The 14,890-nt window shown below is 33.7% G+C and overlaps 1 protein-coding gene and 1 long non-coding RNA gene across 7 annotated transcripts; both read right to left on the bottom strand.

Moving 5' to 3' along the window:
* Nucleotides 1–3,150: 3,150 nt before the first annotated feature.
* Nucleotides 3,151–6,259, bottom strand: LOC123899631 (DNA-directed RNA polymerases II, IV and V subunit 8B-like). 4 transcript variants are annotated; one of them, XM_045950804.1, is made up of 5 exons: nucleotides 6,137–6,259; nucleotides 5,714–5,845; nucleotides 4,768–4,901; nucleotides 3,917–4,014; nucleotides 3,151–3,450 (listed from the first exon to the last, which is right to left on the bottom strand). In XM_045950804.1, the coding sequence occupies exons 2-5, from the start codon at nucleotides 5,784–5,786 to the stop codon at nucleotides 3,339–3,341; spliced, it is 417 nt and encodes a 138-aa protein (XP_045806760.1). In that variant the 5' UTR covers nucleotides 5,787–5,845; nucleotides 6,137–6,259; the 3' UTR covers nucleotides 3,151–3,338. The 4 variants fall into 4 exon arrangements, with proteins under 4 accessions (XP_045806760.1, XP_045806761.1, XP_045806763.1 ...); XM_045950805.1 differs by having other exon boundaries at nucleotides 6,039–6,142; XM_045950807.1 differs by having other exon boundaries at nucleotides 6,054–6,142.
* A 4,161-nt stretch (nucleotides 6,260–10,420) lies between these two features.
* On the bottom strand, nucleotides 10,421–14,631 carry LOC123893730. Of its 3 annotated transcripts, XR_006803529.1 has the most exons (8): nucleotides 14,216–14,631; nucleotides 13,818–13,844; nucleotides 13,615–13,690; nucleotides 12,645–12,694; nucleotides 12,200–12,331; nucleotides 11,679–11,762; nucleotides 11,021–11,069; nucleotides 10,439–10,792 (listed from the first exon to the last, which is right to left on the bottom strand). It is a non-coding gene; the product is annotated as an uncharacterized LOC123893730 (long non-coding RNA). The 3 variants fall into 3 exon arrangements; XR_006803530.1 differs by having other exon boundaries at nucleotides 10,428–10,792; nucleotides 12,200–12,694; XR_006803531.1 differs by lacking the exon at nucleotides 13,818–13,844 and having other exon boundaries at nucleotides 10,421–10,792; nucleotides 12,200–12,694.
* Nucleotides 14,632–14,890: the final 259 nt, after the last annotated feature.

The raw sequence follows: 14,890 nt of genomic DNA, 5'->3' as shown, positions 1-14,890 counted from the left end.
TTAGTAATATAGTACTACTCAGCTCAGCACGAGTAATTTTGATTCATAAGTTAATTTTTTTTTTTTTTGGCCGATAACTGATAAACTGGTTTATAAATTAGCTATTAACTTCGAAGTGTTTGATGCTCCCTCGATTTCAATTCAAGTTATACTAGGTCGTTTTGAGAAAAAATATACTCTAAGGGCCCGTTTGGTGCGCACGATAGCATAATGACAGGATAAGATATAAAACAGGATAATGATACGATATGATAACAGCAGGATAACAGTTATACTCAGTTATCATATCCTGTGTTTGGTGCACACAATAACAAACATGATAACTATTATATTTTGTTTTTAATACATATTTGCTCATAATAATATGATAAGTTATATAACATATTTAATTGACAAAATTACTCTTGTAAAATAATTGTTATTTTTTAAAAATTATTTTGTAATACTTTGAATGTTATAAATAAAAAATATAAATAAGTAATCAAATAACTTTATATAATTTAAAATAAAAATCATGAGAAAATAATCAAGTTTAATTTTTTATATGAATCATGATCAAATAAATAACTCAATAATATATACATGTTAGATAAGCCAAATAAATATATGATACATCTCATACGTAAATAATAAAACTACTATTGCAAAAGAATTATATTTAATTTTTTATAAAATTTAAATTAATATCCCTATTTGTCAATTTTTTAATAATCATTTTACTTTAAAATATTATAATTTTAGTAAAATTTTGATTTTTTAGAATATATAAATTACAAAATTACCCCTGTGAGAAAATTACACACACATATATATATATATATATTTAAAAATTAATTATTTTATTATTTATATTTTATTAATTTTATTTTATGTATTTTAAAATATATTTTATAAAATAAATCAGTAATTTTTTTTCTTATCCTATCCTGCTGGTAAACCAGCTCAAATTCAGGATAAGAATTATAACTAGAGAGATAGGATAGGATAAGCTTCAGGATTAACTTATCATATCCTGTTGTATCACCAAACACTGGATTGCGGCAGGATATGATACAGTTATCCTATTCTGTCTCTTATCCTGTGCACCAAACGGGCCCTAAAGGCAAATTATTATCTATCTATTTTATGAGAATTGGCTACTCAACCCATCTGATGTGACATTAGTTTTAAAAATGTCATTTAATTACTATTTTTTAAAAATATTTGCAAATTGACCCCAAAAATGTATTAAATAATAACAATTTTTACAATCCCTATATTATTTTAAAAATTGTAAAATCCCTATATTAAACAAAAAATGAGTCAATTTCCTTATCCATATTGAATCATACTCACCACAAGAAAATGTTATAAAATAATAACAAAACACTTTATATAATTATTAGTTTTTCTAAAAACTTTTTGGTGATTAGAGTACAATCGGAAGAAACGGAGTAAGATCAATAGAGTAATGTAGTACATTTTAACACACATCCAAAATCACATGACCAGCCAAAAGACGAGAAGAAACAGCATTAATCCATTTTGCTACATACTACTATTAATCCTTATATCCCTTTTTTTTCTAATCATTTTCGTTGATTCTTTTGTGACCAAAATCATTACTTACTACTGTTGTTAATTATTCTCTCTCTAAATGCAATGCAACTAAAACCACCCTATATAAGATAATAATGATCCGGATAATAAGTCTCATACCAATGAGAAAAACCAGCCACACAGACTCAAAGTAAACTAGCCACACAGGCTAAAAGTAAAACCAACCACAAAGGCTCAAGCTACACAGGCTAAAAATAAACCAAGCCACAAAGGCTACCTATAGAAACTCTACTATACACATCCTGCATGAAACTCCACTTTCTTCGGCCTAACTCACCTGCGACATAATTAACTAGCCTTCCATACACTTTTATTTATATTTCCTCTTAATTATACCAAAAAGTAATGAAACCAACGAAAATTTCTCATCCCACCCACTCACTTTCTCACCTACCCCCTGTTTTTCCATTTTTGCCCTAGGTCAAAAAATTCGGAACGCGTTTTCCGAAATTTTTCTGCCTTTAAAAACAACTTCGGAATGTGTTTTCCGAATTTTTTCCAAATTTGAACTAAAAAAATTCGGAAAACGCGTTCTGAATTTTTTGACCAAGGGCAAAAATGAAAAAACAGGGGGTAGGTGAGAAAGTGAGTGGGTGGGATGAAAAATTTTCCTCGATGTCTCCATTGTAGAATGCAAGACCATGGTGCTACCATCGGGCAACGCCTACATCAGGGCCGACCCTAGGCATAGACATTGATGGCTTCTTATTAGACCCCATGTTTCTTTTTCACCCATCTAACGCTAAAAAAAAAACCGGTTTCTAGAAACCGAATTTTTTTAAGTTGATCTCTACCGTGATGAATTGCTGTTGTGGTGCATACATTTCTCTCAGAGTATGGAAGCTAAAGGTTGATGGTACAAAAGAGATGATACCCATAAGTAGAAAAGGTACGCAGTCGCAGTGGTTGGGTCACGAATTTGCATAATTCCCTGTCACTGTTTGTTAGTTTCATGCAATTACAACGTGTTTGATGTTGTTGACAATGTTCCCAATTTCATCATTTTTAGCATTTGTTTTGTTCTCTCTTTAAATGAGAGGTTTGCCGGCAGGCCGATAAGATCTTTGAGATTGACCAGCCAGCAGGGTTGGTTTGGCTATTCCTTTCTATTGAAAAGGAGTTGGTTGTCTGCACGAGTCACCTTCTAGGCTCCGCTGGACGACACAGAATTCTCGTTTAAATATAGGCTGGCCACACTTGTGATGGTTCCCCAAGATCCAATTTATATGACCACTTAGGTCTACGTTGATGACGATTACTTAGAGTTATGCCTATATAGGAATCTGAACAATATGGGGTATGGTGTTTTCTTGAAGATGAGAGTTGGTGTTTAGCTAGCTGGGTAATATGAAAAGGGTCTAACATCAGAATGGAGTAAACATTATATGAGGCTCAATTTGCTGGTTTAAAATGTTATCATTGACGTGGGTGACAGAGTCAAATGCATGATTCAACTATCAAATACAGCAAGAGGGTCGCGGCGGTGGCGATGAAATTGTCAGCATACGAGAATTTCACATGGCTTGCTCGTGAGGGAAGAAGCTAAGGGGAGGTCGATGTAATTTTCTCTTTAAATTAACTTTTGAAATTTTATAGTATTTCCATGCCTAAAAAATCAATATACTCAAGAAAAGCTTTCGGAGAATCACTCAAAACAGAAAGCTGATCTCGCAAAAAAATGCCACTAATGGATGTATGCAACAGCCAGGAGATAATATCAACATTCAACAGTTCAACTTTCACGCTTTCCTAATAAGCAAATACAAGTTCTGATCTACCGCAAACTTGACACAGTGGGAAGGATCCCCTCTCAGCATCATCTGAAGTCCGCCATATGATGCATATACTTCCCTGGAGCAAGATAAAAAAGCTAAGTTAGAGAATTGGCCAGTCTCATAAAACAAAAATAAGCCAAAGGATTCATGCATTTCCAAATAGAAATTACGAAAGTAGAAGAAACAATCCCACCATTTTTTTTTTATAAAAACTAGACTAACAGGCAAAGGCATTACAATAGAGTCCAAAATCTCAAATATATTAGCACCTAAAAGCCTACCAATCATATATTATTTTCATATAACAGAACTTGCATGTTCGTTATTCCTATAACCCTGAAGACCCTTCAAAGTGCACTTTATTAGGTTGCATGCAATCCAATTATAGTAACAAAGGTTTGATTAATTTAGCAAGAAGAAAACAGAAATATACTGAAACTTGTTCAATTAAGAAGACAGTAATAACATCCTACATTCCTAAGTGATATTTCTGATGACAATAAAATTAACACAACAGTATAACATAGGAAACATTTACATACACTTCCGGTGGAGATAATGAAAGACCATAAGATGTAATGTCATATAACCTTCCGTGCATGATGTATTCAAACTTTTCTTGAATTGAAACTGGGCCGTCCTGGAGGCAAAATCAATTCAGTGTAATGGCAATATCCAGTTATCCATTACTCAAGACAAATAAAATCATTTAAACTGCTTTAACAGATACTATTGTATATAACACAGAACAAACGTTATTCTAACTGAAAATCTCAGTAACATAATATAGTAATTACAATTTGTCTTTACTTCTTACTTATGACACCAAGAAATTCTTAATCACATATAGTTTGCTGGCTTTAGAATTATTAGCTCTGGCTTCAACTTAATGTATTTGAAGGTAGATAACCTAGGAGTATTGATGTGAGAGACCATACTGATTTTATTTCTTTTTCAGGGAATTCACTGTTCTTTTAGATATGACCATTTAACAGCAATTTTTTGGATCTTTCTCAGCTTGGTCAACTACAAACAGATTTCGACGCATGTAAGACATTTAATACATTAAACTTAGTGCCTTGCCAATCTGAAATTACTTTGACTGACCCCAGATACGAAATATAGGTAACAAACACTTGGGTAAGAGTTATTTCAAATTTTGAATACAATGTATCAAAAAATAAGTAAAAAATGATAAACTTCTTAGTTAGCACCAGCAGAAAGAACCTCCACAATCCACATATATGTGACATCAACAAAACAGTTTTATCGGATGGGTCCACAAACGATCAAACAGATATTAAGTTGCATTATATTATATAGATAAATAATTGCTTCTATATCGGGATATAATAGAGCATGGAACCACAAATGTAATGAACATTAAATTTACCTTAGTATTTAAAACAAGCGATGGAGACAAAGCCAACAAGAATCTTTCGCCTATGTTTAAAGGATAAATCTCAGTATTTACATCTAGCAGCATGTACATGTTATGCTTCTCACTTCGTGCAACAATCCGAGAAACTACAAGAAGATATTCATAAATTCATACCAACTTAAACTTGATTAATTCAAGTTTCAAAAGAATGTAGACAGGAGAAAAGCAGACATACAAATAGAGAGGATTGCATTGTTATATCACTATGTGTAGTCATACCAACTTAAACTAGATTAATTGAAGTTTCAAAAAAATGTAAACAGGAGTAAAGCACGCATACAAAACAGATAGGATTACATAGCTATATCACTAAAAATGCAACCAAGTAGAAATGAGTGTCCAAAAAATAGTATAATTATTGCATATTGTATAACACTTTGCTTACAGAGCAATTTAGTGCATCTTACATACAAAGCAAAACTTAGTTTTTCCTCAATTTACTTGATTGGTTTCTGTTCAATATATGATGCTCTTATTTAGTCACGCATATAATTCGTCAGTAAATATCACATATCCATCTGCAAGAGTGGCGGAACCATGAAATTTATAAAGCCCAGGCAAAATCTCAGTTTTGAACAAAAAGTCTCAGTTTTGTCCTAAACTAATCCCTAAAAATACCAAATTTTTGGGAGAGCTCGACAAGTGCCCGGGCTTGCTGGGCGGTGGAATCACCCCGGATCTGCAACCACTTGTAATTTCAAATAGATAACAAAAAAGAACACATAGCACCTAACCATCTATGATTTCTGTTGAGAGGTACTGCTTCACCCCAGTATTAAATCACATAATTAACTCATTAAAATAACTTTGCATAGCCATAACTTGAATGCAATTTGAATATATTTTTTGCTTTATTCTTCAAAAATAAAACAAAAAAAGAATCGAGAGATACACATACCCTTGTCATACTTTTCGTTATATGGGTTTAGACCCTCAACCTTAAAAAAGTCATCGAAAAAAAGTTCGGTCATCCTTCTAAGTCAATTAGGGTTTGGTTGATCTCACTCCAGATCCAAACAACAGCTTCTCACTAAACACGCAGATAAAATAAACATTAGAAACGGAGTTTATAGAGCATCGTACTAGTTATATATATATACCTAACTGAAAATTAAAAAGTGTGCATAGTAAAATGAAATCACTGTAACATAGAACCTTCTAGCATCTCAATCAAAACATTTTCACATATAATATCTAACTAACATAACATGATTAGAACATACACAAAAAACAATTACAATATTCAATATAGTTAATCATATCTTCAAGCCTCTTCAAAAGGAAAAGAATAAAGGGCGGAGGAAAAGAAAAGTAGGAGAACCTGGATGAGATTTTCACTGTGGCAGAAGACGATTGAAGTGAAATTCAGTATGCATTACAATAAGGGAGTTACTTTTGTCACCCTACTGGTAGTTAGCGTCCCTACGTTTTTCCCATTTTACCCTTTGCGACTTAAGTTGTTGATGTTGTAAAATGAGTAATTTCTCCCTAACGTCCGTTACCTAAGTCGCATAATCGTCTGTGGTCTAAAGCACCTGCACTAGTCAAAGGAATGCCAAGTGGCCAATTTTAATTGGCCCTTGGTGCGGCAAAATTGCATATAAATAGCCACGTTCACCGAAGGCACACACCTCTCCCACTTAGGTTTTGTTGCATATTTTGTTGCTTGGTTTGTTTAAATTTTCTCATCTCTCGTGTAAATTTTCGCACGGTCCTTCGTCGGTGGTTAGTCGACGAAGGACTTGTTGTGTTCAAATTGGTTGCGGTAAGATTGGTCGAAAAAGATTCTACCACAATTACACAAAGGGGAAAGGTCTTATACTACTGAGCCGGTCGATGGTAGAAGAAGCAGAATGCTGAGCCACCATCATTTATTATTACTACTACGGGGCTCGGTAGTTAACTAGGTAGTTTATTCAATAATAAGAGCAAGAAGATTTAGATGAAATATTCAAATTGATCGCAACTTTGTTCATTCACTTACTCTGATGCTTTTTTGTCAAACTTACTTCCGCTACCTAAGTCGTGACCACCCTACGTTTTACGTCCGTGACCTAAGTCGCGAAACAGTCGGTGGTCAAGTCCTCCCGACCAGTCAAAGGCCTGCCACGTGGCCAATTTTAATTGGTCACAGGTGCGGCCAGGAGGGCTATAAATAGACTCATTCCGTGAATAAAATTCACACTTCTCTTCTCCCACTCCTCTTCTTCGGTTAATTTTTTTTAGTGTTTATAGTGTTTAGTTTTTATCGTTTCGTGCCTAGGTGGCCTAATAGTCCGCCGTCGACTAATCTTACCGCAGCTACCAGTGTTGTTTAGTAACCATGGGTTAGTTGCAGTATGTTATTCGACGGGGAACTTTTGTGTCCTGATATTTAGCTACGGTAAGATTAGTAGAAAACGAAGGCGAAAATAGAATCATGATCTGCCTGCCAAGTTTTCTGTGTTGTTGACGGTGGTTCTGCAAGTGCACAGAATCGCTACCAAGTAATAAAGTGATAAGTTATCGTTATCCACATAGATTGTGCCAAGGTTACTAGTTTCACTTAGGAATATAGATAGTATCATTCGCTTTGTTTGTTTAAGAAGGTATATTTGCGGGTACTTTAGTAAATACAGGAAATAAATGCGGAAATTAAATGACTGAAAATTAAATGTTGTGGGTGTGACCACACGTGGTGGTTAAGTGTGGTCGGATCCCTCCCTTACTCCTGCTTGGTTGCTCAATTATTTCTCTCTCATAGGATTTAAACTATTGAAAATAGGTGTGATGTATTTATTATCTGTGCTTATTTCTATTACAAGCTTCTACAGAGCCTGGTTAAAGGTTACCTTACTTTATTTAGACACTATGATCGAGAACTTCACTTTTTCGTTAAAACTTTGGTCTCATTGCCTTGGGGACCCCTAAATTATAAGTTGTCACGTTTGCCTAAAACTAGTCACCTACCCACAGACATACTCTGTGAAATTCTGGCAGGCAGGTGGAAAGATGCTACATCACCTAATCTGGGGGATACCAATCCGGGAATGAATCCACGTACAGAACACAATAGACAAGTTAAAAATAAATTAAGTGCAGGAAGATAAATAAGACAGATCGTTTGTTAACTCAGTTCGGTGCAACATCACCTAATCTGAGGGATACCAATCCAAGAATGAATCCACTATAATAGTTCTAGTTCAAAGCCCTCTACCAACACCCGGTACTTGACTTATCGCCTAGACACTACCCGTGCAATCCTACCTAGGAACCTCCTAGACATGAGACCCTGTCCCAATTCCATCTAACAACACATATCGTGTTGCTGTCAACTTTATAATGATCAAAGATGGAGACACCCTCCTAAGAAACTAATACCTAGCCAACACTTGACTAAGTTCACAATTTGGAATTGCTTACAAGCTTCCTCTACAAATTTATAAAACTGAAACCCCAAAATCAAAATCATAACCCCAAAATCGTTTCCATTCCATGTTAGTCGCAATGCTGATGGTACCAAACAATTAGATTGTCCAATTTTGATACAAACACGATGAAGAAGTACAGACAACTGTGATAGGGATTCAAACGAACACGAAACCTAACAAATGAATAGTTTTCGTAGAGTTTTGAAAAGAGTGAAGGTATTTTTGGGGACCATATTATTTTTGGTTAACATTTCTATTTTATTTTACCGTTTTTTATTAGTAATTTTGTCCAATCATAGTTAAAATGAATAAAAAATTTAAGCCACTAAGTTTGGTCTAGTGATATAGAGTTTGGGAAGTACGCTATAAATCATGAGTTCGATCCTCAGCTCATTGCATAAAAAAAAAAATCAATATGGCCCAAATGGGTAAAATAAGGCCCAATTAAAACCAAAATAATGACCCAAACCCAAAGTCTCAATATATTATTCATCATATTTGCATCGTCTCAATAGTCACGGTTCTCAGAGATGCATCCGTATAATTCAACGATGTTTTGTTTTGTTTTTTTGAATCATTTTGGTTTTGCAGTAAGGTGGTGAGGTTGTCTATTGCTCAGGTTTTCACAGTGCTTTCTCAGAAGCAGAAAGCTGCATTGAGAGAGGTTTATAAGAATAAGAAGTACTTGCCACTTGATCTCCGCCCAAAGAAGACCAGAGCTATTCGCAGAAGGCTCCCCAAGCACTAGGTATTCATAATTCATTCAATTTTTTCATAGTTTAGTGATTGTTGTAATACTGGTAACTTGACATTATTAGTATACATTAGTATTTGTATGAATTAACATACTCCAATGTCAATAAATCCTCGTGGTTTTATGCCATGAAACATATATACCAGACACGACATAGACACTTACACTTACACGTCGACACTGAAAATAATTTGATAAAATGAAACAATTCAATGTAACTATAAATATCGTTGTGGCGTTGGTGTTGCATCCGACACCGGGACACGCCTAATGCGTGAAGTGTTCGTGTTTCTATTATGAAATTCAATTTGTTTTAATGAAATCTTTAACATGATGCTTAAGAGAAACAAACATAGGATCTACATTTATTCTTTAACATGTATGAACTATGAGTAAATTGATGCAAGTGTGTAAAATGTTTTTATTCAAATCAGTTAGGTGTCTGTAGTTGGATAGTAGTAACATATAGAGGAATAGAGGATAAATAATTAAATTGAGGAAGTCATCATCTTCCTTAATCAAGTTCTTATTTCAAAGGCTTGCTTTTATTTTAGTCAGAATCGAACAAATTATAATCTATATCTATTCTATTTTTAATTTAGAATAGAAGATAATCACTGAAGAGAAATAATAGATTAATTTATTGTAAGATGTCACTAATGCTTTAATGATCTTTTTCACCTTAGGTTAGTTTTAGCCTGATAAATTAATTTTAGGATGCTGGTATCTTAGTTTAAGTCAGTCTTTCTTTATAACCTTATCCTTTGCTGTTGGAATTGCTCAGAGAACCCGAGTTCGATTTCTGGTAGGAACAATTTTTGGCTAGACTGTTGGATTAATTATTTAAGTAATCAATTATGGATTGACAATAATCAATTATTAAAAATTATTATTCATATAAATTATGGTCTATTATATTAAACACTTAATTATTGATGAATTATTTGATTGGACTCTTGTTTCTGAATGGACCATGATGAGTTAGACCATTCAGTTAAGCCCAATGAGATGTCTCTGCCCTCAATCATTTAGTTATATAAACGTTATCCACTACAAGAAAACTGCTTTGGAGCGTCGGCCAAAATGAGACGCTAAATGGCCAAAAGCGGATGCTACAAGGTATTTAGCGTCAGCTTAGCGTCCATGACGCGATAGACGCTTAAATGCCCGAAGCAAGACAGTTGCGTCCAGTAGACGCTATTAGGCGTCCGCCCGTGGCGACGCTGTGCCGAAGCTACAATCATAGTATACGGCAGACGCTAGTAGCATCCATTTTTGTGTGACGCTATGCGTAAGGTTTGGTTTTATTCAATGTTGCGTATAGAGTCCGTTTGGCGGACACTATTTCTAGCGTCTTCTTTGTACTGAAGCTATTTGTTTGCCAATAGAGTCAGTTTGGCGGACGCTAGTTTATTTTATTTAAAAAAAAAAAAAAAAATTCAGTAAAATTCTCTCCCAACCACATAGATCCATAAAACAATAGTCATAGTCATATATTACAAAGTGACAACCACAATAGATCAACCCACAAATAAATTAAAGGTAGTGTGAATTTTGAGAATCTTAAAAGTGACAACCATTATGTCATACAACAATAACACTAAGAAAAAAAACTAAGTATATGTCTAACAAATTGAAAGTAAAGTCCACCAAAAAACTATCAAAACCAAATATATAATTTGTAAGACAAAATCGTGACGACGGTGTTTGCATAGTGTTGATTACTACATGTCTTGATAACTTACGAAGCATCCTTTTTACAAGTTGCATTTCTTTTGATCTTCCTTTCATGTCATGCAACACAAGTATAGCCCTATAACATCATTATAAGTTACTCAAATAAATTAACTTTATTAGGTTCAACTCAAACTTCCATATATTCAATGGACATTAACGGTTTCATGATCTACTAATTACCGTGTTCTACATAAAGCAACTACCCTTTTTACTATCAAATTTCTTAAGATGTTATCAATTACAGTTTGTATTGGAGCAATAATTAATATGGTATATTATTAAAATTGAAGGTTGCAAAGAGTACCATAATAGACACTTGTACTTTTAGGCACTTTCAAATCATCAGTAACAACCTGGAAATTATACACAAAAGTGGCTAAATTAATCATGAGGCAATTCAAAGAGTAAAAACAAATTTCAAACTCAAGGGAATACGCCAAAGTGATTCTCAATGAAATACAACAGTTCATGATATAGGTAGGGCAGAAAAAAGGAAAATACAACCTATATATATATACACCACCCAAACCAAACCAAACCAGCACCTGCAACTAAGCCACAAAAAGGAAAATACAACCTATATATATATATATATATATACACCACCCAAACCAAACCAAACCAGCACCTGCAACTAAGCCACACAACTCGGACGAACAAGTCACCGAGTCAAAAGAACCAGCATATCATATATACTAGGATGAAGGAGAAACAAGAGAAAAAAGAGCAGTGGTCCAGCCGGGGCAAGGACGAAGAGATGGGTGGTAGTCATAAAGCACCAGTACAAAAGTATGTTTGGAAGAAGGTTAGGGAAAATGACATAAAAACATGCTCAAAAGAGTGAAATATGGGATCCAAAACCAATTAGGTCCTCGGGTCAGGATTTTAATAAATATGACAGTCTTTCATATGGTACAACATGATCACACTGATTAAAATGAATAAAATGCATGAGGTAATACCTTTCCAATTCGCGAATAATTTTAAAAGTCGAGCTCATAAGGATCGATTTCCCAATCACACTTGTTAGGTAACGGTGGAGGAACCTGAGTTCAAAATGACTCATGTTAATTGAACGGAGAGAAATAAAACGAGAATAAAAAAAATTTAAAAATTCAGTCTTGTTGATATAATAAAATTTGCAAACCAATTATGATACATTATATCAATGACTGTTCATGAGTCAAGAGTCATGACATGTTATCATCAATGATTTTAAAAAGATACCCATCATCACATCCTACTATATCATAGTTCTACAAAGGTTATACAACTTATGGAAAACTAAAGCTTTTTTAAAAACAATGGCAATGAACCTTAATAAGCTGGTTAACAATAATATTTTTTTAAAAAAACTTGTTAGCAATAATAAGAAAACAAAAGTAGCAAAGGTAGGTTCATCAAAGCTAATTGGACAGTCTGATTTATAAAAGGCTCCTATGTAAAGTTCACTCAAGCACGTGAATATGAAAGTGAGACAAACCTTGTTTTATTGTAGGGCTCTGTTGAAATTACCAGGTTCCACGAACAGACCGGCAAGATTTGACCATGCAATAGCAAATGTAAGGTTGAATACACAATATCTTGACATAACAAATTGTAGAGAAGTAAAGGCCTTTGCAAGTTCAGCATGGTGCACACATCTCATTAGTCATTCCACACACAAAGAGAAACATTTAAAAACAAACAAAAATCAATATAAACGCAAAGGAAATCAATATCAACCATAAATCCGCCTAATCTAGACCAAATACATAAGGTAAATGCATGTATATATACTATCATCAAAGGAAATCTAATCAAATTTGAAAGAATTGACAAAGTCTGAAGTACCAAAGTAGAACAACACAAAGCTTAAGAAAACAGATGCATCTTTCAAAAAAAATTCATTTGTGATCAAACCATTTTTAAAGGGAGCAAATTTTTACCTTATCAAAAGCTTCCATTGAATTCCTTTTTCTACTACCTAGAGCAGCCTCTGCACATTGCAAAAAGGATTAATCATCATAGAATAAATTCATCAACAATACTACACATGGTTTCTTAGTATTCAATAAAGGCTTGCGACATAAAATTGAAAACAACAAAGTTGTTGAGAGAAAAAGGCTTAATGTGCCTCTTCTTTTTATAGCAGTGAAGAGAAGGAAAATTAACAACTTTAGAGATTGGCATATCAATCCCCAATTTTAGAAAAAACCATAGACCATAACAATACCATCTTCATAACCAAATGACAAAGCCAAATCCCAAAACAAATAATCGTGACGGATTTATCATCAAACAAAAGAGTCATATACACATACTCTAGAAACACACATATATAATCATGATTAATTCAAAATCATGTGTAGCATATGTACTATATTCATGGTGGTACAATTGCTTTTACCAAATCAGACTAAGGTCATTTTTGTAGATGGTTTCAATTTTCATCTAAAGATATAGAAAAAAGGAAGTTATCTAGTAAATTTAACTCCTCATTCAAAGTCCAATAGTAAGTTACAAGAATCATAAATAAACTACCAAATCATAATATTATTCCTTAAGTTTAAGACCACAAAAATTCTAGGGACATGAAGTGTCTTTGTAGTAGATTAGATAACACTTGTAACATCTTCAACTAACAATCATCACAAAATTTCAAACAAGAGAAGAACTAGAAAACAAATATGCCTTCAAATAGTTTTCCATCTGTCCTTGAGTTTCTTCCACCCATGTCCTGCTTTTAGGTCAGGACAGGTCCTATATGGTTTATCCAAGTTATATATACTCAACTACCTAAGACAAGACCAGATTGAATGAACAGATTCCACCTCAGTCAATTGGAGAACACAATATTTAAAAAACAAATAAGAATTAAATATAGATGAAATTACAAATGTGTTCATGAACTCTTACCCTGAATTGAAACTTGAAAGCTTGCTTTAATAATTACAATCTTTCATAAGCTTGCTTCCATGACAAAAACATATTTCTAGAAACAAAACAAATCGCAACCAAAAAAGCATGACAAACTAATCTTTCTTCCAAATTAGTGAAGAGAAAAAAAACATATTTATAATAACAATTAAGTTAAAATTAATGATGAGGAAAAAGTTTACATGGAGGAGTGTGTAGTTGGTTCCTTCCTGTAACCAACAAACCAAAAACGATGATAAAAACATGCATCACAAAAAAAGTTTGCTAACAAATATAAAGCCTTGTTACCAAAAGTTGAACCGCAAATATAGATATTATCAACAAAAATACAAAAAATTATGCCAAACAAAATAAAATGATTTACTCCTTGAGAGGCATTTTATCAAATAGATACAAGACAGTAAGGTGGGTAGAAAAATCAGAACAAAATTAATTTGTAACTCAAAGATTATTGTGTTGTCATCAGTTCATGTTCATCTCTTGTTTGACCCATAAAACGCGGTATAGAAACAAGCTAAAGAGAAACAACATGCAATCAATCAATACATTGGAACGACGGAGAGATGAAGTTACTACATACCTTGGAAATGCAAAGAACGACAGAGAACGGCGGAGGGGTTGTGGTTCTTCGACGGAGTAGGGTTTGAAGGAGAACAACCGAGAGATTAACGGATTGTGCTTCCAGATTAAACAGCGACGGTGGAGAATAAACGGTGGCGGAGGAGATTGAACAGCGGAGGAGGATTGACGGCAGCGTATTGTGCGATTAGGTGTCGGAATCGTCTCACTCATTTTGCTTTTCGTTTTAGCGAAATGTTATGTTTTTGGGAAAATATCTGTGTTAAGAAACAAATTGGTGAAAAAAAATTAAGATATAAAATTTAAAATGTTATTATAAGAGTGGGAATGAAAAAAATGTGGGAAAATGGAAATTTGTGGAAAACAATGGGCGCTTAACAATTAGTTTCTTTTTTATATTTAATTTAATTAAATATAGAGTCCGCCACAACAGATGCTAAGGCTATGCATTTTTTCTTTTTTCCATAGCGTCTCATAGTGTCCCAAAAGACAGACTCTATATTTTATTATTCAATTAAAATTTAAATTTAAAATAAAAACACAGTAGCGTCTGTCATGCAGACTCAAATGCGACGCTAGTAGCGTCCGTGTCGGGGCGGACGCTAAATATTTTGAAGCTAAACAGCAGTTTTGTTGTAGTGATCCCATCAGACGTTTCAACATAAGGTTAAACCTG

This window comes from Trifolium pratense, linkage group LG7, assembly GCF_020283565.1.
Source record: "Trifolium pratense cultivar HEN17-A07 linkage group LG7, ARS_RC_1.1, whole genome shotgun sequence".
NCBI classification, from domain to species: domain Eukaryota; kingdom Viridiplantae; phylum Streptophyta; class Magnoliopsida; order Fabales; family Fabaceae; genus Trifolium; species Trifolium pratense.
The sequence above is the reverse complement of the archived record's forward strand: the minus strand, read 5'-3'. Positions and strand labels throughout refer to the sequence as shown.